The 26,068-nt window shown below is 43.4% G+C and overlaps 1 protein-coding gene across 2 annotated transcripts in view; it reads left to right on the top strand.

Moving 5' to 3' along the window:
- Positions 1-26,068, top strand: part of PBX2 (PBX homeobox 2) — a 50,992-nt gene that overhangs the window by 18,173 nt on the left and 6,751 nt on the right. The window contains exons 3-7 of one of the 2 annotated variants that reach the window (XM_089506020.1): positions 13,704-13,948; positions 17,583-17,773; positions 19,949-20,084; positions 20,349-20,397; positions 20,899-20,987. In XM_089506020.1, the coding sequence (XP_089362146.1) occupies positions 13,704-13,948; positions 17,583-17,773; positions 19,949-20,084; positions 20,349-20,397; positions 20,899-20,987 (710 nt within the window). Of the gene's footprint in view, positions 1-13,703; positions 13,949-17,582; positions 17,774-19,948; positions 20,085-20,348; positions 20,494-20,898; positions 20,988-26,068 lie in introns of both variants that reach the window. The other variant, XM_089506019.1, reaches the window with a different exon arrangement.

Below are 26,068 nucleotides of genomic sequence, written 5' to 3'. Positions count from 1 at the left end.
AATTTCGTACCAGAGATAGCAGTAACGTAGAAAGAAGAGGGATAGGTTCCTACACTTCAGAAAAGAACGGCAGTTAATCATGTTTATTCATGTCAAATAAAAAACTTCTTATTCGAAAGTAACAGTGAACATATGTGAAATCAAACAACCAAGTCAAGTATGCCAAACACAAGCATATAAAAATATTTTGAGCCTTCCTGAAAGGCTTCTTCCAAAATGATCCAGGGATGACTTTTTCTTTCACCTGTCTCCACTTCGTTTATGAATCCTATTTTGGTGGCCAGATTTATAGATCTGTGACTCTTTAACGTGCTAGTTAAATATATTTTAATTATCCCTTAGCATCTGTAAAAAACAAAATAAAAACACTGCCAGTTAGACAGAGGGTGAAGAGGAAAAGAGGGGCTGGGGAGGATAAGACAACTTTAAAAAAAAGAACGTCTTTGTCAGAGGCTTGGTTAACTGAGGTAAGCCTGTATAATTGGTTTTAGTTACAGTACTTCTATAATTGTAGAGTGTGTGTGGCTTCACTACTTCACTATGTTTTATGCCATGGGCTACATACTGGCCAACCAGATGTCTGTGGGAAGCCCAAAGATGGGTCAGAAAGGCCATAGCTCTTGCCTTCAACTGGTTCTGAGTCATGGGAATCAGACTCATCCCTCTTTTCGAAGTTGCAGGATGCAAGGAAAGCTCCTTTTTTTTGTTCATGCTGAATCTCTTGCAGCTGGATGACCAGTCTGGGTTCTAGCCTTAGGACTAGGGAAGGAGAATACAATACAATCTCCATCAGGGTGATCATATCATAACAGCAGGGGAAGACAAGGCCCTGCAAAATGTAGGACATTCAGGAAAAAGGTAGCGCATTCCCAAATAACAGCTAAAAACACTCACATACTCACATAAATATAAATTCAAGCTTCTTAGCCCTGCTTAAAATGAAGGGTATTTTGGAGTTCCTCCTGGACAGAAAGCTGAAATGCAGGACATGGAAATGGAGGATGTTTGGTCACCCTGATCTCAATCCACTTTCCTCCACCCTACTCAATTTTTATATAACTCTGTCATGCCTTTTCTTTATCTTTTTCCCCTAAACTAAAAAGTATTAACATATAACCCCCCCCCCCCCCCCAAAATAACATATTCTTAAGTGAAATGGGGGCATGGGTTTTATATTTTTAAAAAGTGTATTTACACTAGTTGTTTCTACTCATTGCTGGAGATTGCGTCCATTACTCAACAGTTTGCACTCAATGGTAGTTTAGTGTCAAATTACTGCTGGAAAAGTGGTGATTCACAGCTAACTCCCCTAGGATGCTTGAAAGCCTAGACAGGCTCTGGATTCTGTCTTCACGGACAGAAAGAGATGGTTATAGATAAAGCATTCCTTTAAAAGGCAATACCAGGACTTGGAAGTTACAAGTAACAAGTTACTTGTAATCTCTTGTGGCTTCGATGTCAATCAAATGGTGAATCTGTGTCCTGCTCCAAAGTTAAAATAAATTCTGCAAGGTGCTTAACCCTGTCCCCAAATATATTTAACAACTTGAATTGTTCCTTTAAAGCTGAGAATAAAACATGGAGGAGGTAATCTCCCTACTGACATAGAAGCAGACAATCTCCACTGCTTTGACTAATTCCTTTCCCCTCTTTAAATACAATTTAGGTACGTTACGATCGACACACTCCATTACAACATTACATACCCTTTTTTGTGTAACTGGAATTCTGTCTTAGTTATTTAACAGTTACTTTATTGTTACCGTGCCTGTGATCACTACTTGTGTTTTGTACCACAGGCTAGGGCTTGTAGCATTCTAATTTTGTTTTAAAAAGCTATAGCAATAATGAGAAAGGAAAGAGTTTATTTTTTAAAAAATTACCACACTCTGTGGCTGTGTTCCTCTGTTGGGGTAAAAAACAAAGGGGTGTGTCAGTTTTTAGATTTATTATAGCATGAACTTTCCTGGACTCAGCTCTAATGCCAAAGGTAGGAGAGCTCATGCTACAATAAATCTGTTGGTCTTAAAGTTGCCACGGGATTCTTGGCCTAAATCCAACTAGAGCAAACCCACTGAATCAATAGGAACTTGGCAAGACCACACATAGGTGAGTCCATTGTTTCAGTGGGTCTACTCTAGCTGGGACTAACATTGGATTTACTCTTTTGGGTTTTTTAAAGGTATTTTTAATAGCTTTAGCTGGCAATTAATAAAAATGTATTGGGAACCTTTGAAGTATAACTACAAGTGTAACCAGTTAACTTTTAAAAAATAATTTCCCAGGCTCTGGCAACTCTTTTAAGTTAACCAACATGATCATGAACAACATTCTCCATAGTGGTGGAATTCAAAGCTACAACCATGTTCGTCTGGAAAATCAATATGCAGAGGAATCTAGTAGCACTTTTGAGACAAACTGAAAGAAAGAAGTTGGTCGCTTGAGCTTCCATAGACTTGAGCCTACTTCCTCAGATGCATATTTCTCCATAGTTTCTTAATGCAAAAGTGGGATAGTTATGACTTTATTTTTCAGCCTTTGGGAACTAGGGACATGAGCTTTTAACTTGAGCTGGAGAAACAGACTTTCATTGTCAGGTTTCAGTAATGTGTCTGCAGTAAGCAGTACAATAAACAAAGCCTGAAGAAAGAGTGGGTTTGTGCTCTATCCTACTATAGTCATCATATGTGCCTGTCTACAGCAAAGTAAACAGCAGCTGCCTCCCAAAGCTGCCTTACTGAGCATGTGGGAACTGCAGAACAGAGAGAAAAGGGGAGAACTGATAAGCCCATTGCACCAGCTTCCCCACAACATGTTAAAGAGGTATAGATCTATAAGCATCTATAAGCATGGCCAACAGAGATGAAATAAAACAAGTTGAGATTAGTGAAAGAGTCATCACTAGATGTGTTTTGGAAGAAGCATTCAAGTGGTCTCTAGAAGGTTCAAAATGCCTTCATAGACTTGTGTGAGGCTTACCTGACTTGGTGGTTCTCTTTCATATGCACATATTGTCAGTTTTGAAGAAGAGGTTTGCCGAAACTGGTTGAACTGCTCTTCTTTTTTGCGGTATAAGAACCTGTTTCTATTGTTTTCATGTTATTTATGCCTCTAATACCAGATTTTCTGTTGAAGAAAGTAATGACCAGGAACCCATCTACTTCATGAACGTAGAAATATCACCCACAGTAGTAGACAGACCACTTGTAAAAAACTTGCTGCAGTTTTTGTTTCAGCATCATAAGGCAACCCTTCAGGTTTGGTGATTCTGACCAAGCATGTGTATAGCATAGCAGACAAAAAACACTTCAAATTTTAATAAAGGCTGAAATTATTAATAGACCTTGTTTTTATTTTTCTCAAGCCAGCTTTGAATTAGGACAACCTTGTGAACCAGAGACCACTAAGATACCCCTATTGTTAACAGCCCAACTCAGGACTTGCAAACTCAGGACATAAGCAAACTTGCTTTTTGAAGTAAAGTGTCATTTTCCTGTTGTATTTTGGAAGAGTCATAGACAGGCTCAGTGATTTGCTCTGCTGAAGTGAACAAAACAGCTGGCCCACTATACATTTTGATGGTGCTAAGTGTCTGTGCTTGGTATCCTGTATTGCATCATGCTTTTAATATACTTGATAATAGTAGTAGTAATAACAAAACAAAACAACACTTAACTACTGTGGTTCTTTCCCCTCCCATGGGACGAGCCTGGATTCTCCTTGCCTTTGCAATGCTTTTGACAGATGTGCTTACTGATGATTCAAACATTGCTTCAGTCATATGTCTTGCATCTGTCTTCACCCCTCTTCATGCTTCAGTTGATTTTCTTTTCTTTTTTAAAAGATGCTCCTTTAAAGCTTACTTGAGTTGAACCTGGCTCTGTCACCTATAAAGTTCATATGACATTTTACCGTAGGACATGTGATACAGAAGAGGATTTTCTGACTCAGTGCAAGTTTCTTGCACAAAAAAGAGCTGTAATTTAAGAGATGTGCTTCTGTTTTGTGGAATGACTTCCACATGGGCTCCCGCTAGCCTTTGCACAACTGTGTATGGGGCCTCCCCAGTGCCAGTATTATTCTTGTTTCCACATATCTGGATGTAACCCAAATATCATAGTAGCACTGAATTTAAAAACCAGGGATAGCTGATGGCTCACTGGTGAAGCAGGATCTTTAGTTTGACAGGACAGAGCCATGTATGTTGGCTACTCCAAAATCTCCATTCCTAAAAGCAATGTGAACATTTTGAAACAATTCCTGGTTACTCACTGAAAGGGCACTGGTTTGTAAACTTTATTTTGGAAATGTCTCAAGGGACTTGCAGGACTCCTGTCTTTTTGTTTTGTTTTGTTAGTTTGGCATTCTTTTTGGTTGGTGTTTATGAGAGAGCCCAAGGAGTATTCTGTGACTGAATTTTAATAAATCCCAGGTTGGAGAGGGGATGGAAATAAGAAGTATTGGATATATTGAACCTGACAAGAGTCAAAGCCCTGTGCAATGGGCTTCATTTGGCTAAACTGATTTTAAGTGAAAACATCTGTATGGTTGAATCTCGAAATACAAATACTTGACTTGCATCTATACATAAAGGAGACCTAACAGCAAAATGTGGAATAGCTCTGTCACAAAGCTTAGAAGCAATATTTGTTTTGTTAGCCACATGAGAGCTGGCATAATGTAATATATTTGCTAAGTCTGTGAGCTGGGGAAATCTGTGAACCAGCTAAGTTTGTGAGCTCATGACGTGGCAGTAGGCAAGCCACAAACCCTCATTGCCGCAATCCTGCTCTTTTCTCTAAGATGGCAGCAATCATATTAACCTACCTTACAAGGCTGTTCTAAAAGTAACTGAGATTATGCAGGTGAAGTACATTTAAACAGAGTGGTGAGCTAGTGTGGGTTTATCAGTTAAGAGTGATGGATTGGCACTCTGAAGATCCAGGTTCTAGTCCCCAGGCAGTGGGCCATGAAACTCACTCTGTGACTTGTGTCTTTCACCTCTCTCTTAGTGTGGTCTACCTTAAAAGGCTGATATGAAGATAAAGTAGGGAGGAAAAGAGGAGAGCCATACATAGTGCCTAGAGCTCACTGGATGAAGTTGTAACATAACATGAAGAAGTGTTATATGGACCCTAAACCAGCTGTGTGTGTTGTTCTTTTTAGCTACATGTGAGTGACCCTGCGGTTGAGTTATCTTGGTATCTAGGAAGAGTTCAGGCTTGATTTGCTTTTGTTTTTAGTTGTTAACTGCCTGGGAGTTGACCTCAACTCATGGCAACCCTGTGGATAAAACATCTCCAAGCCCCACTGCTCTGCTTCGTTCTTGTAGATTCAGGGTTGTGATCTTCCTAATTGAATCTAGCCATCTGGCATGTGATCTTCTGCTCTTTCTATTGCCTTCTACCTTTCCTAGCATTATTGACTTTTTTTGTCTTTTTGACTGAATCATGCCTTCTCATGATGTGACCAAAGTACGGCAGTCTCAATTTAATCAGTTTCTAGGTTTAATTTAATAATAATAATAATAATAATAATAATAATAATAATACTGTTTATTTATAGCCCGCTTTTCCAAAAAATGATCAAAGTGGGGTACAGCATAAATGTAAGCAATATACAATATAAAAACATACAATATAAAATCATCATAAAAATATCCCAGTAATGAAGCACAGTAAAATTCACAAGAGTAAAACCAAAGAAACAAACTAGCTGGATAAGCAACTGTATAACGGGGGAGAATAACAAATGTCAAGGCACATGGGGGAATGCTTGTTGGAAGAGATAGGTCTTAAGTTTCTTCCTGAACAGGTCAAGGGAGGTGACAGAGCGGAGCTCGTCAGGAAGGAAGTTCTAGGTCTGTGGGGTGGAAACAGAAAATGCCCTTTGGGAAGACGAGGTGTATCTCGTCTTGGGAACTCTTAAGAATTGCTTCCCGACCGATCTGAGAGTGCGGGGCAGATTATATGGGGAGAGGTGGTCCTCCAAGTACCCTGGGCCCAAGCCATTTAGGGCTTTATAGGTGATAACCAACACCTTGTATTGTGCCCGGAAGCGGACAGGAAGCCAATGAAGATCTTGCAGAATCGGTGTTATGTGGCTAGTCCTGGAACATCCAGTGACCAACCTAGCTGCCATGTTCTGTACTAATTGAAGCTTCCGGGTTTGGTGCAAGGGTTGCCCCATGTAGAGCGCATTACAGAAATCCAACCGAGAGGTTACCAGAGCATGTACAACCGTTTCAAGGTCGCCCCAGCCAAGGTAGGGTCGCAGCTGGCATATCAGCCAAAGCTGGTAACAGGTGCTCCTGACCGTCGCATCCACCTGAGACGTCAGGTGGAGCAACGAGTCCAGAAGCACCCCCAGACTGTGAACTGAGTCCTTCAAAGGGAGCATGACCCCGTTCAGGACAGGTGGACAAATTTCCTTTCCCGGGCCAGGAGAACCTATTACGAGTACTTCCATTTTCTCTGGATTCAGACTGAGTCTGTTTTCCCTCATCCAGCCCATTTAGTTTCCAGGTTCAGGTTTGATCTGTTCAGGACCCATTTGTTTATCTTTTTGGCTGTCCACGGTATCATCAACACTCTTCTCCAGCACAACTCAAATGAGTTCATTTTCTTTTTATCCCCTTTCTTGAAGTCACCTGTAAATTTATAGTGAAAACCCCCCCCCCATATGAACTTTTCAATGAATTTTATAAGGTTTTCCTAGACTCTGCCAGTTCCCACCTCTGAAATACACACTTCAGCATCTGGTATTCCTTGGTGGTCTCCATCAAAAAACACAGCACTTAGTTTCCAAGGTCAGATGGGAACTGGTGCCTTCAGGGTATTTAGGCTTACCAAGTATCCCAAAGGACCACTAAATATCACTGAGCTGTGGCTCCCATCTTCCCTGACTGTTGGCTTTGTTGGCTGAGATGCAAGGGAGCTGTAGTCCAGCATCTAAAGGGCTACAGATTTTCCAATCTTGCAGTCACTTGCACCACAACTTCCAGAGACAGCTTTCCTGTTTTCTAATTCATGCCATTAACATTTTTCTTCTTTTTTGTAATTTTAACCCATCTGAATAACCCTTAAATCATAATGTAGCGTTATGTGAAAAAGGAGAAGAAAGGCAGTAAGATTACAGTTTGTAAACATTAAACCTTACATTTAGCACAGAGTAAATTCTGTGAGAACCAATGTGGTGTAATGGTTTGAGAGTTGGGACTATGCCTCTGGAAATTGGTTTGAATCCCTGCTCAGCCATGGAAACCCACTGGGCTACACAGGCACACAAAACCAAGAACAACATTTATTCGAAAAGGAGCCCACTTGGAAGGCGTGGCTGTGTTTGGACATTATGCAGGAGGACTGTTTTCATGGAACTGAACTGTGCTTTCCACACAGGAGGGCTGTTGCACTGGTTTGAGCTATGATTTGCAGGCAGAAAAACTGTTGCCTAGCAGTGTGGTGTAACAATTTGAATAGCTGTCTAGTCAGCATGGTATAATGACTATGGTCTATGGCCCTGGAAACCAGGATTCGAATCCCCACTCGGACATGGAACCCCACTTGGTGACCGTGGGCAAGTCACACTCTCTCAGCCTCATAGGAAGGCAATGGCAAACCCCCTCTGAAGAAAGTTGCCAAGAAAGCTCCATGATAGGGTCACCATAAGTTGGCAAGGACTTGGAGGCACACAACAACAACAACACTATAGCACCTAGCTCTGTTTAACTGGCAAGAAGGCTCTTGCAGGAGCCCGAGTTATACATTTTATTATCGGGGGAGCTGCTCTACGAGTAATTATTGCTAAACAGACATGCTGAGAACTAAACTGTATTCTGTGTGCTTGTTGGGAGACGTCCAAACTTGTACGAATTGCATCCAAGCCTCTCCACTTCGCTTTGGCTCTGCCGTTACTCCGTCCTTGGTCCCATCCCATCCATGCTTCCACTTGGGCCCACCCAGCTCTGGAATGCTGTTTGCAAGGCACTTCCCAAATCGAAATTTGGCTCCAAAGCCAAATCCACCACTGCCCCCCCCCCACACACACACACTGCAAGGAACTAGTGTTAATCTTAACTGCAGTTAATTTAAATAACCTTGGCATCAGATCCAAATGCATTTGAGGAAGTAGATTCAAGTCTAGGAAAGCTTCTGCTACCGGGTTCTGTCTTTCAATTTGTCTCAATGGTCCTGAAAGATCCCTTTCCATACTTAACATAGCCATGTATTTGAACCTTGACTTTGTTAACCACAGCTTAAAGTTGGCTTCTTGGTCATTAAACAGAATTAAAGTTAACATCTTTTTGGTCTGGGGTGATGTGACAAACCTCACTTAACTGAGTTTTCCAGACTGCTCCCAGCAGCTTTACAGGGGGAACGCAAGAGCCCAGGGCTCCCTGCCTTTCTTCTCCTTTTTCACATAACGCTACATTATGATTTAAGGGTTATTCAGACAGTGAAAATAATCTGGGTTGCATCTTTGTTGTTCAGATGCATTCAATTAAGTTTGGGGGGCTTCCAAAAAAACCTCACTCACCCTGGGATAAACGATACCAGGTTTTTCCCTGAGATTTTTAAAAAGACTCGCATTGTCGGCAGTGTGACTAACCAATGTGAATAGACCTGGGATAAAACTCTGCATGCTTTGAATGCGTTTTGAATACATTTGTATCGTCGATTTATCTTTATCTGAATGCTGAGCAACCAAACTCACAGAATTGCACATAGATGCAGTTCCATAGTGTCAGTAACAAACCCAGAATGCCTGAGTGAGATTATTTGTGTCGTCACGCTAAAAAAAAGATGTCTGAATGACCCTTTAGTAGGATGTCATGTTATGGATCTAGAAGGGCAGGATGACTTTCCCTACTGATGTAGCAATAGCAAGTACATTTCTATATCGCTTATCCATGAACTAACACTCCCTAAGCAGTTTCCAGTGTGTAAGCCAATTCCCTTCTTTCTTACATTTCCTCATCATGAATGAGTAACATTCATGTAACATGAATAACATGAATGAGTTACTGAATTCATAGATATACCCGTGTTTGTAGAATGAGTATGTAGAGAGATCTTGTAGCACCTTTGAGACTAAGTGAAAGAAAAATAATTGAACTGTCTCTGAGCTCTCTGAGCTCTTTTACCAATGACTTGTTGCTCTTAAGTCATCTGAAGAGAAGAAACAAAGGAGGGTGCTTTGGATTGTTTTGCTTTTAAAGCCCAGAACTTTGCCAAAATAATAAAAGCTACGATAAATAGCCACCCTTGTCAAAATCCTAAGAACTCAAGAAATATGAAGTCGAAGGCATCCATATTTTTTTGTGGGCTTTTTGGGCTATGTGGCCATGTTCTAGAAGAGTTTATTCCTGACGTTTCACCAGCATCTGTGGCTGGCATCTTCAGAGAATGAAGATGCCAGCTACAGGAGCTGGCGAAACATCAAGAATAACTCTTCTAGAACATGGCCACATAGCCCAAAAACCCACAAAAAAACCTATGCCCAAGGAATAGCTTGGCAGCTGTGGAGTCTTGCTCATACTGGGTACGCTAGTAGGAAGTTCCCTTCTAAAACCTGAGCCAAATGTCCAGATATTACAAGAAATCTGTGGCAAAAATTTATTTTGTCTGTATTTTAACTGACATAACAATTGTCAGTTGTGGTACTTGTCTTCCCCACGTTATAATAGAGGAGAGATTAGTGAAAAAGATGTGGATATTTTTTACGGTGAAATTGTTGAAACTTTTCAGTACCCTTAGATTTACTTTGCAACAGGAGTGATTGACTGTTTTGATTCTCTTCTGCATTCCAGGGTGCAAACTAGTGGCAATTTTTTTTTGTGGGGGGGGGTAGATATTATGGGGTTACTAGCTATAGTCTTGTACACATTTTTAGAAGCTGCATGTTAAGTAAATGATACCTGTGTTGGACTATAACTCCGGAGATCAGGGTTCAATTCCCAGCTTGGCCATGAAACCCACTGGGTTACCTTGGGCATGTCACATGCTCTCAGCTTCACGGGAAGGCAAACCTCCTCTGAACAAATCTTGCCAGGAAAAACTCATTATAGGCTCGCCCTAGGGTTGTCATAAGTTGGAAACAACTTGAAGGCACACAACAACAATTTTGTGTTTTTACACTTGAGTATATGAGATGCCGTTCAGGCTTGGTAGCTAAACAGGATAATCCCTGGTTAATATTTGTATTGTAAACCACTTTGGGTCCTGCACTGGATGAAAGGTGGGATGTTAAAATAATTAAATGGTTATGGTTTTCCTGTGTGCATGCGTGACTTTGTGTGTGATGTGTGGTGTTTGGGATAGGACCTGTTGCTGATTGGAGTTCAAAAATCAGCATGAAAATACTTGGATCCCTTCACTCCCGTTCTGTCTTTCACATTTTTTTCTGGTCTTTTGCGCTGTTTCTTTGAAACTTCAGGAGTAACAGGATGAATAGTATAGTATTTCCCTTAAATATACCCCCCCTTTCCTCCTACCTGAGTGTGAAAGAGGGAGATGGCAAGGGTCCAAAACACACTGCAGAAATAATCCAGTTTGAGACCACTTTAATTGCTAGGGAATTCTGGGAACTGCAGAATTGACAGAGAAGGCTAAGTGTCTCAGAAAACTGCAGTTCCCAGGACTCCCCAACATTGAGCCAGGGCAGCTAAAGCGGTCTCAAACTGGATTATTTCTGCAGTGTGTTTTGGAGCCATGTCACAAGACTGGCATGCTCAGGGCCAGATTATCAGTGGCTGAGTTGGTGCAATTGGTCCTGACCCCTGACTAGGTAGGAGCCAGTGCTGCAGGGAAAAGAGAGTAGTTTTTCTCTCCCAGTCGCTGTTTGAATCTCCCAGTGCTGTTTTTCTTAATCAGTATTTTGTGTTTTACTGATTTTTGTTTAATGTTTTGAGAACCAGCATAGCGTAGTGGTTTGAGTGTTGGACTTCAACTCTAGAGACCAGGGTTCGATTCTGAGCTTGGCCATAAAATCTACTGGGTGACCTTGGGCAAGTCACACTCTCTCAGCCTCAGGAAAGGCCATGGCAAACCTTCTCTGAACAAATCTTGCCAAGAAAAACCCATGATAAATTTGCCTGAGAGTCACCATAAGTTGGAAATGACTTGAAGGCGCACAACAACAATTTTGTGTTTTACACTTGAGTATATGATATCCTGTCTGAACTTGGTAGTTAAGTAGGGTCAGCACTGTTTAGTACTTGGATGGGAGACTGCCAACAAAAAACAGGTGCTGCAGGCTACATTGCAGCGGAAGGAACTGGCAAAACCACCTCTTGTGTATTCCTTGCCTAAAAAAAAACTTTTGAAATGCTTGGGGTTGGCATAAGGTGACAGGTGACTTGAAGGCACATACACACATAGGAGTAAGCTTGGTGAGTGTGTTGAGCATTGGACTGTGATTCCGGAGAACAGGGTTTGAATCCCCACTCGGCCATGGAAACCCACTGAGTGGCCTTGGGCAAGTAACACACTCTCAGCCTCAGAGGAAGGCAAAAGCAAAAAACCTCTTTGAACAAATTCTGGCAAGAAAGCCCTGTGATAGGTTTGCCTTACAGCAACATGTGTGAATAAAAATACATGTGGAACACGCTCCCTCAGAATGTGGTGGAGGCCCCTCCTTTGGAGGTTTTTAAACAGAGGCCGTATGGCCATCTGTCAGGAGTGCTTTCATTGTGAGTTCCTGCATGGCAGAAGAGGGTTGGATTGGATGACCTATAGAGTCTCTTCCAAATTTATGATTCTGTGATACACCTGAATTCTGCCTATTAGTCTCCTGCTGACAATACAAGTCTGAAAATGAAAAATTTTGTGCAGCTGTCTATTGTCCTTTGCTTTTTATTCCTTACTTGTTGAATGGCTCTGCCACTGTTCCTAGAATAGCTCAACGGAGGACCTGTTTTTGGAATTGCTCCAAGGTGCTACTAACCGCCTGAATCTGGTCTTGGCTATCTAACTCTGTACTTTTTGTTTCTTTCCCCACCGCCTCCTCTCCTTACTTTTGCATTTGTTTACTGCTGATTCTCAAGAGAGTTGCTGCCAGAGTTGCCAGCTTTTGAATCAGTCTCTTTTGCTCTCTCTATAAGAATTAGCAAAGAACCCCTCTGTCTCCCTCTTTATAGAGCTTTACTGCCTGTTTGCTGTTTATACAGCCTGTATCAGAGCCAGCGTGGCATAGTGTTTTGAATGGAGGCCAGGGTTCGATTCCCAGCTTGGCCATAAAACCCACCTTGGACAAGTCGCATTCTCTCAGCCTCAGGGGAAGGCAATGCAAACCACTGAACATATCTTGCCAAGAAAACTCCATTATAGGTTCACCTTAGGATAGCCATAAGTCAGAAACAAGTTGAAGGCACACAACAACAGCAACACCTTCCACTTCAGGGTTGCCATAAGTCGGAAACAACAACAGTTTAAAGAGGGTAGAATTGGGTCAAGCCTGAGTTGTTCCGTCTTCCTGCTTTTGGCCAGTTGGCAACCCTCTTGTTGCTTCCTTTTGTTTCTGTTTTGCTTACTCATTTTGCTAAATATACATGGAGCTTGTTTTTGAAAAGCTTTGCCAGCTTAAAAGGTGCATGGCCTGTGTTCAGAGCTTGGGAAAGTTACTTTTTTGGGCTTCAGTTGTCCACTGGCCATGCTGCCTGGGAGAGGGATTCTGGGAAGGTCTATTTCCCAGGGTTCAATTCCCAGCTCTGCCATGAACCCCACTGGGTGACTTTGAACAAGTCCCATACTCTTAGTCTCAGGGGAAGGCATGATAAACCTACTCTGAAGACATTTACCAAGAAAACCCCATGATAGTTTGCCTTAGGTAACCTTAAGTCAGAAATGACTTGAAGGCACACAACAACAACAACGCCTTCCACCTTATGGCAACACTAAGGCAAACCTGTTGTGGGTTTTTCTTGGCATGATTTGTTCAGAAGAGGTTTGCCATTGCCTTCCCCTGAGGCTGAGAGTATGTGACTTGACCATGGTCACCCACTGGGTGTCCGGGTCTAAATGGGAAGCAACATGAAGGCACTCCACAGCAACAAAGACTCCTAAAACCAAAACTTTCCCAAGGTATGCTCAGAGTTTTTGTGGCACAGCAGGGGCAGGTTTTTATTTTTTTCATTTTCAAGGGGGCTGCCTTAGCATTGGCAATGGAGACAGAGGGGAGGGATTACACCTTCTCGGCACATGCACCTACAAGTTGCCAACTTCTCTCTTTTATTTAGCCTCGAAGGTGCATGCTGCAAGATCCCTTTGCATACAAGCTTCTTCATTGGCTCCACTTCCTTGGGGCCCCTTGAATCTACCTCCTCCTCCTCCTCTCTTCCCTTCCTGTGAAACCCTCACCCCCCAAACATCTCTTGCTCCTGCCAAAAATTGATGCTACCCCCTTTTTTGGGCCTGTGATCCCCATAGCAACGACCTAGTGGTGACCTAGTCTCCTGCCAAGCGACAAAAGAGGAAGGAGGCACCCAGAGGGGAGGAGAGAGAGGAGAGAAGGAGAAAAGGGAGGGAATGGAGGGATAGGAAGCCCACCAAGAAAGGAAGGAGGGAAGGATAGGAAGCCCACCAAGGAAGGAAAGATAGAGAAGAGGAGGAATTGGGGAGGGAAGCATTGTGACGGAGGTGTGGTGACCCTGCAAGGACCACTACCCACTCCATTAACTCTTTCCTTTCCCCTTTCTTCCATTTCAGGACTCAGCATCCGAAGTTCTCAGGAGGAGGAGCCTGTGGACCCTCAGCTGATGCGCCTGGACAACATGCTCCTGGCCGAAGGGGTGGCCGGACCCGAGAAAGGGGGTGGCTCTGCGGCAGCAGCGGCAGCTGCAGCGGCGGCAGGAGGGGTGTCCCCCGATAACTCCATTGAGCACTCAGATTATCGGAACAAGCTCTCACAGATCCGTCAGATCTACCACTCAGAGCTGGAGAAGTATGAACAGGTGCGGAGGTGGCTTTTGTCTGAACGCGGTGTAGTGGTTGGAGCGTTATTGTTATTATATTCTTATTATTAACCTACCCTTTTCCTACAACTGAGACCCAGAGCAGTTTACAAGATTAAAAACAGTACAATGAAAAACAGAAAGGTGTTACATTAAAACAGAATCAGATTATTACAATATTAAAACAGGTTGCATATAAAATAATAAAATGCAGTTTTTAAAGTGTTTAACACACTTTAAAACAATACAACACCCAGTCTGTTTTTTAAAAACCTTCTGCCAACGAAAGGACAAGGAGGGAGCCATTCTCATCTCCCTGGGAAGGGAGTTCCAGAGTCTAGGGGCAGCCACCGAGAAGGCCCTCTCTCGCATCCCCACCAACCGTGCTTGAGATGGTGGTGAAACGGAGAAAAGGGCCCCTCCAGAGGATCTCAGAGATACAGGCTGCCAAATAGTATTGTGTTATTAACTCTGGAGAACAGGATTTGTTCATCTCAGCCATCTCTAAACCCACTGGTGTAGCCATCCAGACCTACTGTTTTAGCCATCTAAACTCACCTTGAGCAAGTCTTATTTTCTCGGCCTCAGAGGATGGCAAAACCCCCTGTGAAGAAACCTGCCAAGAAAACTCTATGTTAGGGTCGCCATAAGCCAGAAAGGACTTAAAGGCACACAGTTCCTTCTTTGTCCCTTTTCCTGTCTTGAAGATGCTTGAAGACTCTGCTTTTGGGGTCCAGAGCCCAGGCAGCGCAAACACCGAATGACTGTCCCCCATTTATATATTGAAGATATCCAAGTCCGGCCAGAGCTTAGAAAAATAACATTTTTGGATCCCCAGTCCCAGAAACACTCAGCCAGCCTGGCCATCAGATTATGAAATCTGTAGTCTCCAGAACCCATGGAAATATTTTCCCCATGCTTAATACAATGCTTAGAATAGGGATGGGAGGCTGTGTAAGACTAAGGGGCAGGATTTGCACACCCAGAGACCATGGAGAGTCATGCTGCCACACCACCACAAAAATAAGAATAAAATTTTCCCCCCAAAAGGCCCTCTTGGGGAACATTTGCACCACATTTTGCAGGCTTCCTGGTCCGTTTCAGGTCCAGAAGAAGTCTTTTTTAAACAACAGTAAGTGAGTGAAAGTCATTCACTGTTTCAAAAACAGGGCTTTTCCTGTGCCTAAATTGATGGTGGAAATATCCCGTGTCCCCTAGAGGTCATTTTGAAAGAAACACACACACACACACACACACACACATTTTGGGGGGGAAGGCCTACAATTTTATTTCAACCCTAAATGCCCCCCCCCCCAAATATGGTGGAAATTCTTTTCACATTCCCTAGGGGCCATTTTGGAGAAAGACTTGACCCCTGGGGGCCTCATGCTTCCCCTGGGTTCTGGTTTATCTACCCCTGGCTTAGAGTTTATAAGCCTCACAATAAGTGGGAGCTGATGGTCACTTTCCCTGTGGGACAACAAATCCATTCTAGTTTTCAATCCAGACTTCATAAAGAAAGTATCCGAGGTGCTGAACTTTATTCCCCACTATCAGCTCAGAATCTTGGGTAGCTCCTCTTTCAAGCTAAAACTCAGAGCAGATTCATTGCTCCAGCAACTACTGATTGCTATATGGGGGCCTTTCTTTTTGAGTAAATCATTCCCTCCCCTTCTCTGATTTCTGTTGGGATTCAAGCTTAGCAGTTCTCAAAATTTTAACAGTTCAGCGCAGGGTGTTATCTCCTCTTAGAATCATAGAGTTGGAAAAGACCACAAGGACCATTCATTGCAATCCCCTGCTATGCAGGAATTGACAATTGAAGCACCTTCGAGAGATGGCCATCCAGACTCTGTTTTAAAACCTCCAAAGAAGGAGACTTCACCACTCTCTGAGGGAATGTGTTTCATTGTTGAACACCTCTGACCATCAGGAAGTTCCTCCTGAGATTTAGGTGGAATCTCTTTTTCTGTAGTTTGAATCCATTGCTCTGGGTCCTGTTCTCTGGAGCAGCAGAAAATGAGTTTGCTCCAACCTCATTATGACATCCCTTCTTATACCAGTGGTACATTTTTTTACCCTTGAGACCCTCCTTTACATCTACAGTCAGTATAGTACATGAATAAAAATATTTTATTTATTTAGTGTGTGTATTTTCATTCACACATTCATGTATATTCATACTTTACATTTTTTAAGGAAATAACATCATTGAAATTAGAACAATTTTATTTAAGTAAATTCAGCTCAACCCATGTGTAAATTTTACACATAAAAAAGTTTGGGAAGAACAAGAGGAGGAGGATTTAGAGCCTCCTGAGTCTCATGCCCCTCTCTGAGCAACTCTCACACCACTGTTATACAGTGGTAATAGTATCCCTTATATAAAGATAAAGGTATTCCCCTTTGACAAAGTTGTCAAGTCATGTCTGATTGTGGGAGGCAGTGCTCATCTCCATTATTAAGCCAAAGAGCCTGCGTTGTCCAAAGACAACTTTGGTGGTCATGTGGCCAGCATGACTGCACTGAATGCTGTTACCCTCCCACAGAAATGGAACCTATTTACCTACTTGCATTTGCATGCTTTCGAACTGCGAGATTAGCAGAAGTTGGGAATAGTGACAGGAGCTCACCTATCATGCACCACTCAGGCTTTGAACTGCCAACCTGCTGATCTTGCAGTCAACAGAGTCAGTGTCTAAACTGTTTGAGCCCCTGTGCCTTATATAAAACCAAAAAATCAAGATTTGCTTTTTGGAATTTGTATATCTTTTAAAATATTTTCAAACCATGGATGGTTGAATCTGTGGATAAGGATTCTGTGGATACAGAGGGCCAACTGTATATGCTAATTGCATGATTACAGAGTTGTACTGTGTATAGAATGTTGTTATGGGATCGTTATTGCTTTATCTCACTGTTGTACCAGGATTGTTCTTGTGATTAATTGTCTGGTTGCCTTGTTGTTATTTTTGCATTGTCTTATACATTTGGCTCCCATCTCTAACACATGCAACTCACCCTCTCACCACCCACAAAGTCTGTGTATCTGCACATGGATCATAGTATCGTAGAATCATTGGAAGAGACCCCAGCAGATACCAAGGGCCCACTTTTTTCAGAGTATCAATTAGTAATGCCATTTGTTTGTTTAAAATATTAGAATCATAGAATTACAAAGATGGAAGAGACCACAAGGATCATCCAGTCCAACCCCCATCATGCAGGAAGACACAGTCAAAACACTCCTTGCGACAGATGGCCATCCAGCCTCTGTTTAAAAACCTCCAAAGGAGACCCTACCACACTGAAAGGGAGTGTCTTCCACTGTCATACAGCTCTTGCTGTCTAATTCTTCCTAATGTTGAGGTGGAATCTCTTTTCATGTAGTTTGAGTGCATTGCTACTCTGGAATAGCAGTAAACATACACTCCCTTGGAGTGTGGTGGAGTCTCCTTCTTTGGAGGTCTTTAAACAGAGGCTGGATAGCTGTCTGTTGGGGTTGCTATGATTGTGAGTTCCTTCATGATTGAGGGTTGGACTGGATGGTGTTTGAGGTCTCTTCCAACTCTATGATTCTAAGTTCCTATACTTTCATATCATCCTCTGCCTCTTTACTTCTCTTTGTGCTCAGGCCTGCAATGAGTTTACGACACACGTGATGAACCTCCTTCGGGAGCAGAGCCGCACACGCCCTGTGTCGCCAAAGGAGATTGAGCGTATGGTCAGCATCATCCACCGGAAATTCAGCTCTATCCAGATGCAGCTGAAGCAGAGCACATGTGAAGCCGTCATGATCCTCCGCTCTCGCTTCCTTGATGCCAGGTTGTTAATCTCATTCAGATAAAATAGCCAAATCATACAGTAATCAATACAAGTCTGAGCTCACTTTGCTAACCAGATCAAAAAAGGAGCTCCTGCCTGCTTGTTTCATAGAAGCAAACGCCTCTACCCAGCAGCAAAGGAAGGACCTCCACACTGCAATGTCTCCTCTGGGAAGGGCAGCTGTGGAGAGATCATCTGGCTTCAGATGACATTTGGCAAAAAGGGTTCATAGTCTTTCCCGCAGGGAAATGGCCAAAAATAGCTGCCATGGCTCACATCTCAGGAGGAAGAGGAGGCATAAATTTACTAAAGAAACAAATAGAGGCCTCCCGTTTCTCCTGTGGGAAGGTGATTCTAGGGAATTTAGATGATGAGCACCAGAGCCAAGTTTGATTGAAGAAGCTCCTGCCATGGAGCAGAAATGGGTACAGTAGCTCACTGGTTTGACCTGGCATGGCTGAGACATCATCTTGGACTTGTGGGAGAATCTAATACCTATTAATACATTTAAAGTTGGAAGGTGACCTTGTTGGGTTTTCACACTTGCCAGAAAGTGGTGCCATGCTTTCTGTAATGAGTGTAATTGTTTATTTGCATGTGTATGTGTGTTTTTAAGTCACCTGTAGACTTATCGTGACTCCATGAATTTCATAGGATTTTCTTACGCAAGGAATGCTCAGAGGTGCTTTCCTCTGAAATGTTACCTACAACACCTGGTATCTGTTGGTAGACTCCCAACCAAGTAGGGTGACCCTGCTTAGCTTCCAAGTTCAGACAGGATCCCAGAACAGACTGGATCTGGAGCCTTTAGGGTATTTAGGCTGTTGTTCACTTAAATACTAACCTTAGGGTAGTATTTCCAGAGTGGTCCACATCATGGCACATCACATCCAGGCACATTCACATAAATGTATGACACATACATAATAAAACAGTGATTAATAATAGAATGGAAAAGAGCTATAAAATATTTCACCAAGTTAAAAGTCCAGGAAGTAAAACCTGAGATCCTGCATTGGATCATAGTTTTATTTTGCAGTTTCATGTATTTTCCCCAGCACTGTCAGCCCTTGGATGGGGAGGCAGCAGTGGTGGTGACAGTAGTGGTAGCTGTTTACCAGTGCAAAGGGCAGGTGATTCAGAGAATAGAATGGCAGCTGAACTTAGTATAGTGGGGATGAAGGGAAAACAAGAGTACACTCACAGATGGGGTGCACCCTTCCCTTGGGAGCCCAGACCAGCCTGAATCATCTCCCACTTCTTCTCCTTCCCAGTAGTAGAAAAAGCAGCAACAGTCCCTCCTGGACCTTGATGCTTTGGAAGAGAGAGCACAAAGGCAAGAGGATAGCCCCCTACACCCTATCCAAAAAAGGATTTGCATACATGCAAGCTACACTTGAGAGGCAGTGTGTGTAGTGGTTTGAGTATTGGACTACAACTCTGGAGACCAGGGTCCAATTCCCGGCTCAGACAAGAATCCCACTGGGTGGCCTTGGGCAAGTCACACTCTCTCAGCCTCAAGGGAAGGCAATAGCAAACCTCTGAACAAATCTTGCCAAGAATATCCCATGATAGGTTCGCCTTAGAGTTGCCATAAGTCAGAAATGACTTCAAGACACACAGCAGCAACAAAGCTGCACTTACGCATACATGTCATTGACAGGTTGCTAGCCATACCCTACTCTGCCTAGCAGCACCCATCCCATCCCATCCCAAGTGGTCTTTCTAGTACAAGCCCCTGCTCTTTATATAGGCAAATAAATACATAACTTGAATGATTTACATTTAAACTCTATGACTATGGAGGAGGGTATGTGGGAGGCTGTAGTTTAGATGGGAAACATTGCCATTTTGGGAAGTGTTCAAACAGGTAGTTTCATCCCTTGCATCATGGGTGGACAACTGCCAGGGTTGCGTATCAGCCCTCTCAACTATAGTGCCGATAAAGGCAAACTCCCTTTGAAGAGATATTGCCAAGGAAGCCCATGATATCTGAAGATACACAAGAACAGTTGCAGCAGAAGGAGGCCTTCTGTTGTTGTTGTTGTTGTCTCTTTCCTAATCACTTGCACCATGATATTTTCTATTTCTCTTTCAAAACTGCTATCATTTATCTCCCCATTTCTCTGCCACCCCATGTACTTCCACCCCCTTCTTCCCTACTCCCCCCTCTAGGCGGAAGCGACGCAATTTCAGCAAACAAGCCACAGAAGTGCTCAATGAGTATTTCTACTCACACCTGAGCAACCCCTACCCCAGCGAGGAGGCCAAGGAGGAGCTTGCCAAGAAATGTGGCATCACAGTCTCACAGGTACCTAGGGAGGTGTGGGGGAGCAGGCCTGAGGCTACGCTAGACGGGCCCCATGGGTGTTACTTGGGATAGCAGAGCAAATTTGGGACAGAGGGGTTGGTGGTGGGGAAAAACTTCTTGTTTGGCTGACCTGTCAATACATAATCCCCCTCCTCCCCTCCCTTCCCTTCCCATCCTCACTTTTCCCTCATCCCCTCCCCATTTCCTTTCCCTCCATTTTGATCTTTCCTTCCCCGGTCTTCCCCCTCCCCTCCCTCCTTCCAGGTCTCAAACTGGTTCGGGAACAAGCGCATCCGCTATAAGAAGAACATCGGCAAGTTCCAAGAGGAAGCCAATATTTACGCCGTGAAAACGGCTGTCAGCGCCGCACAGAGTGGGGGCGACTCCCCCAACACCCCCTCCTCCGCGGGTAACTCCCCTCCCCCAAAAAACTCCACTACACCCCATGTTGGTGCAGGAGTCCTTGCTGGGATTGGAGACACATGGAACTCCCCTCTCCGCTCCAAAAAGTGCTGGAGTTCCTAGGGAGGTGCCTCCGCTACCAGCACCCACAACCCATTTCCCCCTTCTGTGTGCAGAAGAAGTTGGTGTTCCTTCTTTTGCCTTCCCCCACACACTAGCATCTGCGTCCCCATTTTTGGCCTCAGAGTAGCCAAGGGCTCCTTCCACAGTTGGGTTTTCTTGGCTTGCTCTCCAGCTAGTCATCTTTGTAGTGGTCTTATTAACCTTTTGTTTGCTAGAGGCAGCTGCTTCTGCCACCCCATTCACCCTACCACTGTCTTCCCTCCCACCCCTTCTTTTGTTTTTCCGATAGGCTCTGGTGGCTCCTTCAACCTCTCCAGTTCTGGAGATATGTTCATGGGCCTGCAGGGTCTAAATGGAGACTCCTATCCTACATCACAGGTCAGTTCCCTTATGTTGCTGAACTGAACAGGCATTTTTGTTTACTTCTGGGATCGAGGCAAAGCAACACCCTTGTGACATGAATGTGGCCTGTGGGCTAAATTTGGCCTACTAGGCCACAAATGCAATAAACACAACTTTGGGGTGTGATAAGCATGCAAAACAGGATAAATGAACCCCAGAAATACAAAGTTGAAATATACCTCTTTAACAAATAACCTTCAATTATAAGCTTTCTGTAGCAACATTCTTGCAAATTTAGTCTTATGAAGTCACAGCACATTCATACAAATCCAATAAAAGCCAATATTCTTTATCATAAGGCAATACCACATAACATTATAGTGTCACAATACTTATATTCCAATGAGTCCACAGTCAGTATTTGCAATAAAAATAATCCGTAGTGAAATCTTTGGCCAATGTTTGTACTTGTAATTAGTCCAAGGCCAATGGCAAGCCAGCTTTCTTCAGCCAGGTGATAGATCTCTCTTGTCACTGTATTGCAAGACATGTCCAAGTGCAGTTGAAATATTTCTAACGTATTTCCAAACTACCAATCACAACATCTATTCCTTAAAATACAAAGTATACAAGAAACATTATACTACACCCCCTAAAATCCAACTACAGTAATTGCAATCACAAACATTGGCCGAGGATTTAACTATGGATTACTTTTATTGCAAATACTGGACTGAGGCCCCAAATGACTCAGGTAAGGGCCTTCCCCAAAGCCCTACAACCCTCCAAACTGGGAAAGCAACTCTGTTGAGGCCTCAGTCAGCTATATGGGAGGGAAGAGGGATGAGTGAAACCACTACCACAAGGAGCAGCTCCTTCAAGGGGGCAGTCATGCCTTCTTTCCTCTGCTCTTCAGACTTTATTATATTTTCATACTACTGTATATAGACGTGTACCAATAGGCCTCGTGTATAAGTCGAGGGAAGGTTTCAGGATCAGAATAATGGATTTTGATATGACGCTTGGATAAGTCGAGGGTAAAACGTAAGGGGCTACAAGGAAGGATGGAAAGGGGAAAATACCACTTCCATCCCTCCTTCTCCATCCTGGACCTCTCCTGACCACCTAACACCAATTCCCAGGTGTTGGGGGGAAAGTTTTAATGTCGGATTGAGCAGGGAAGCAAGTGGTGTTAAATGAATTGTTTCTTCCATGGGAAGAGGAGGCTTGCCAGTCAGACTGGGGAGGGAAGGAAGTGGTGTTCAATGAGGTGTTTTTTTCCATGGGAAGAGGCGGCTTTCAAATCAGACTGGGAAACTCTTTCACACACACAGACAGAATAACACAGTGCCTCGAAGAACCAAGAGTAGGGCATCAAGCTTGCTTGTTTTAGGACCTTTCTAAACAGTACTAGTTATGGACCCGTATATAAGTCGACCCAAGATTTTAGGGTCAATTTGGGGGCATAAATTTCTCAACTTATAGTCGAGTATATACGGTATGTCAAAAAATCAATTTCTTTTGTTGTTTTAAACCTGTCATTCAAGCCTGAATTGGAGTCAGGCTACGTATACCAAACTAAGGAGCCCATACAATAACACTACCACAAGGCTACATTTATAGGGGTCTTTCTCAGCCCCAGTAACCCAATCGAGAAAGGAAAGAATTGGAAGAATAAGAGCAGGGTATGTGGCAAGATTCCCTAGGGGTTAGAATTGCAGGGCCAACCTGGGAAAGGGGATCTCTTATTTGGATGCTGAAGAAGTTGGTGCTCCCTCTTAGCTTCCCCCCACATACTACCATTTACATCCATATTTTGGCCTCAGAGTAAAATATCAATATATTAAATATGTGTATGTGTGTTGTGAGCGTTCAAGTCATTTCGAACCTACGGTGGCCCTAAGGCGGTTCACCTTATCATAGGGTTTTCTTGGCAAGATTTGTTCAGAGAAGGTTTACCATTGCCTTGCCCTGAGTCTGAGATCATGTGTTTTGCCCAACATCACCCAGTAGGTTTCAGGGCTGAGCTGGGAATTGAACCCTGGTCTCTAGAATCATAGTTCAACACTACACCATGCTGGCTTCTATATTAAATAAAAATATATATTAAATACCGTATATACTCGACTATACGTCGACCTCATATATAAGTTGGGGCCAAAATTAGGGATTTTGCTATGATTTGTGGATAAGTTGAGGGTAAAACATAGGGGCGTTTAGCAAAGGATCTGAAGGATGAAGCAAAGCAATACAATGTCAAAGAACTAATAAAATTCCAGCAGACATAGCTCTTTGTGGTCACCCTTAAGGCTGGATAGATGAGAGAGTAGAGGGGATCAGTGCTTCCAAGACACATTATACCCTTCCCTTTTACCAGGGGATGTTTCCTTCTTTTAAATAAGAGTTCACATATAGTACTTACATTGACCCCATGGATAAATTGATTCAGGTTTTTTTTGGGGGGGGGGTCAATTTTTGACCTAAATTTCTAGACTTCAACATGAGTACAGTGGCGCCTCCGCATATGCGGTCTTTTTATAGGCGGCTTTGAGCATAGGCGCTCAAAGCCGGCGGCGCACGCGGGGCGGCGCGTCCCATTCAATTGAAAGGGCGCGCGCACCCGTTGCGCTTCGTGCGCTGCTGCACTGCCACGCACAAGCCCCATTGGAAACAATGGGGCTCGAGCATAGGCGGATTTTTTTATACGCGGAGGGATCTGGAACGGATCCCCTGCGTATAATAAGGTTCCACTGTATATACACTAAATATGACATATCCCTTTTTTCAGGTTGTCCCCGCAGTTCCAACCCCTAGAGAATCCTGACACTCATTCTGCCCTTATTCTCCCAATTATTTCCTTTCTGGATTGAGTTACTGGGCCTCAGGGCGATCCTTATAAATATGGACTTTGGTTGTGTGCATTCCTTAGTTTGGTATGCATGGCCTTACTCTAATTCAGGCTTGATAGCCAGCCAGATACAGGTTTAAAACAACAACAGAAATAGATTTATCCAACACAGTATGAGAATATAAGAAACTCCTGTTCTTTAAGATCCCCCATATCATAGGCAGTTCTCCCTTCCTGTTCTAATCCCATACTGTCTCTTTTAGCTCAAAACCCTATCTGTCTCACCTCCCAACTCTGTCTCAGTGGGTGCTCTCAACATCCTAACATACCTTTTAGCAGACTCTTTCCCCAGAGGCCCCTCTTTCAGCCATCATAATGACTGATGGCTGCCTTCAGTTATTCCCAAGCTTTTCCTAACACTCACACAAACACTACTCAGTAATGTATTTACACAAAGTTTTTCCCCCTTTACCTTGTAATAATTTCACACCTCTCCCCTTCAGTAGTTATTGCTCTATTGAAGCTTCCAATAATCTCAACTGAGAGTGATGAGCTCTAGCAACATGACACTTTGTAAACCAATATCCTTACCATAATGAAATTCATTCCTTTGTTTGATCATATGATTAACATAACAAATCTTGCATAACCACAGTATCAGTACCATCATACCACAGAAAGTATATTTGGGCTTACTTTCCAACTCCTAACACAATGTTCCCCTTTGGGTTGCCTAGAAAGAGTAATCAACTACCACATTTTCCTGTCCCTTCTGTGTACAATATTGGAGTCATAGTCTTGGACTAAAATACTCCTAATGTAATAATTTGCCATTGTTACCATTGGTATGGTGTAACCAACATAAGGATGAATGATCTGTCCTTAAAATTTGCTTCGCCACAGTGGTTTATAAAATCAGCTAAGGTTGGTATGCACCATCTCAAATTAATTATCCATCCCTAAATTAATCAAATAGTTGGCATTACTTAGGCTGCTTCCACACTTCAGAGTTAATGCAGTGGCCCCATCCTATAGAATCCTGAGACTTGTAGTTTGCTGTGGCGCCAGATCTCTCTGACACAGAAGGCTAAATATCTCAGAAAACTACAAATCCCAGAATGCCATAGCATTCAGCCATGGCAGTTAAAGCGATGTCAAACTGCATTAATACTACAGTACTAGTTGGGCCTCGATCAGAAAAGTTTTTTTTCCTGTTACTTGTAAGAGTTTCACACCTTCCACCTTTAGAAGTCATTGCTCCATTAAAGCTTCAACTGTGGGCTTTACATTTGATCAGTAGGTTTATCAACAGATTCCTTAAGCTCATGAGGGGATGGAGCTAGTTTAAATAAGTGAGAACAACATGTGAGAGAATTAAGTGTATGCTTTAGTTTGGTACACATCCCCCTCCCCTTCGACTAGTATGATTGATTTAACATGGGGTGGCAGGATGTGTGAAAATACTGAAGAGAAACTCCACCCAATTATGTGATGGAGGCGCCCACTATCCCACCAGTTCTTCACTGCGAGACTCGAACTCGGGACTCTCTTAAGTGCCTCCTGCACTATAACTATCTTTAGATGCCAGCGCTCCGGGTTTCAAATTTTTTCCCAGTTGGTACCAACTAGTGGAGCCCTGGTGGCGCAGTGGTTAAATGCCTGTACTGCAGCCACTCACTCACAAACTGCTTCTGAAAAGTTCCTGAAAATCGCCTCCTCTGGGACGGATCGGGAATGGAATGAGAACTTTCGGTGGCAGCGGCAGCGTTCTGGCATGCGATAAAATGGGTGATAGCCCCCAAAGTCCTATTTACTTGATGCAGTGCCCCGACCCCAAATTGGGTCCAGAATGTCTTCACGACACCTGTTCCCAATTCAGGGCTTCCTTGCCTTAACCTGCATTTAAATAATTCACATTTTGCTGTGGGTTTTTGGCTTTCTTCGCAGTGATGACAGTGGCTGCCTTTTCATTCCTGTGAGCTGCTTGGTATCATGGGCATGGATCACTCTGAGGTCAGAATGGGGTGCCCAGCATCAGTACCATGGCTGGGCACCTCATTTTCACATCAGCAGTGGTACCTGGCGATGAATGGGAGCCGGATGGGAAGGCACCCGCCCGTTATTCGCTGCCTGAGCCAAAAACCCACAGCAAAAGAGAGCAGGTAAGGGGGGATTCAGGGCCAGAATACTCCAGGGGCAACCTGGAACATTCTGGCAAGTGTAGATCCACCCCTGGTCAGCAAAGTTCCTTTCCAGTGCTAATTAAAAA

This window comes from Sceloporus occidentalis, unplaced genomic scaffold (assembly GCF_023333645.1).
Source record: "Sceloporus occidentalis isolate IW3139 unplaced genomic scaffold, rSceOcc1.0.p SCAF_1, whole genome shotgun sequence".
Classification (NCBI taxonomy): domain Eukaryota; kingdom Metazoa; phylum Chordata; class Lepidosauria; order Squamata; family Phrynosomatidae; genus Sceloporus; species Sceloporus occidentalis.
This window is presented reverse-complemented; position numbering and strand designations above follow the sequence as displayed.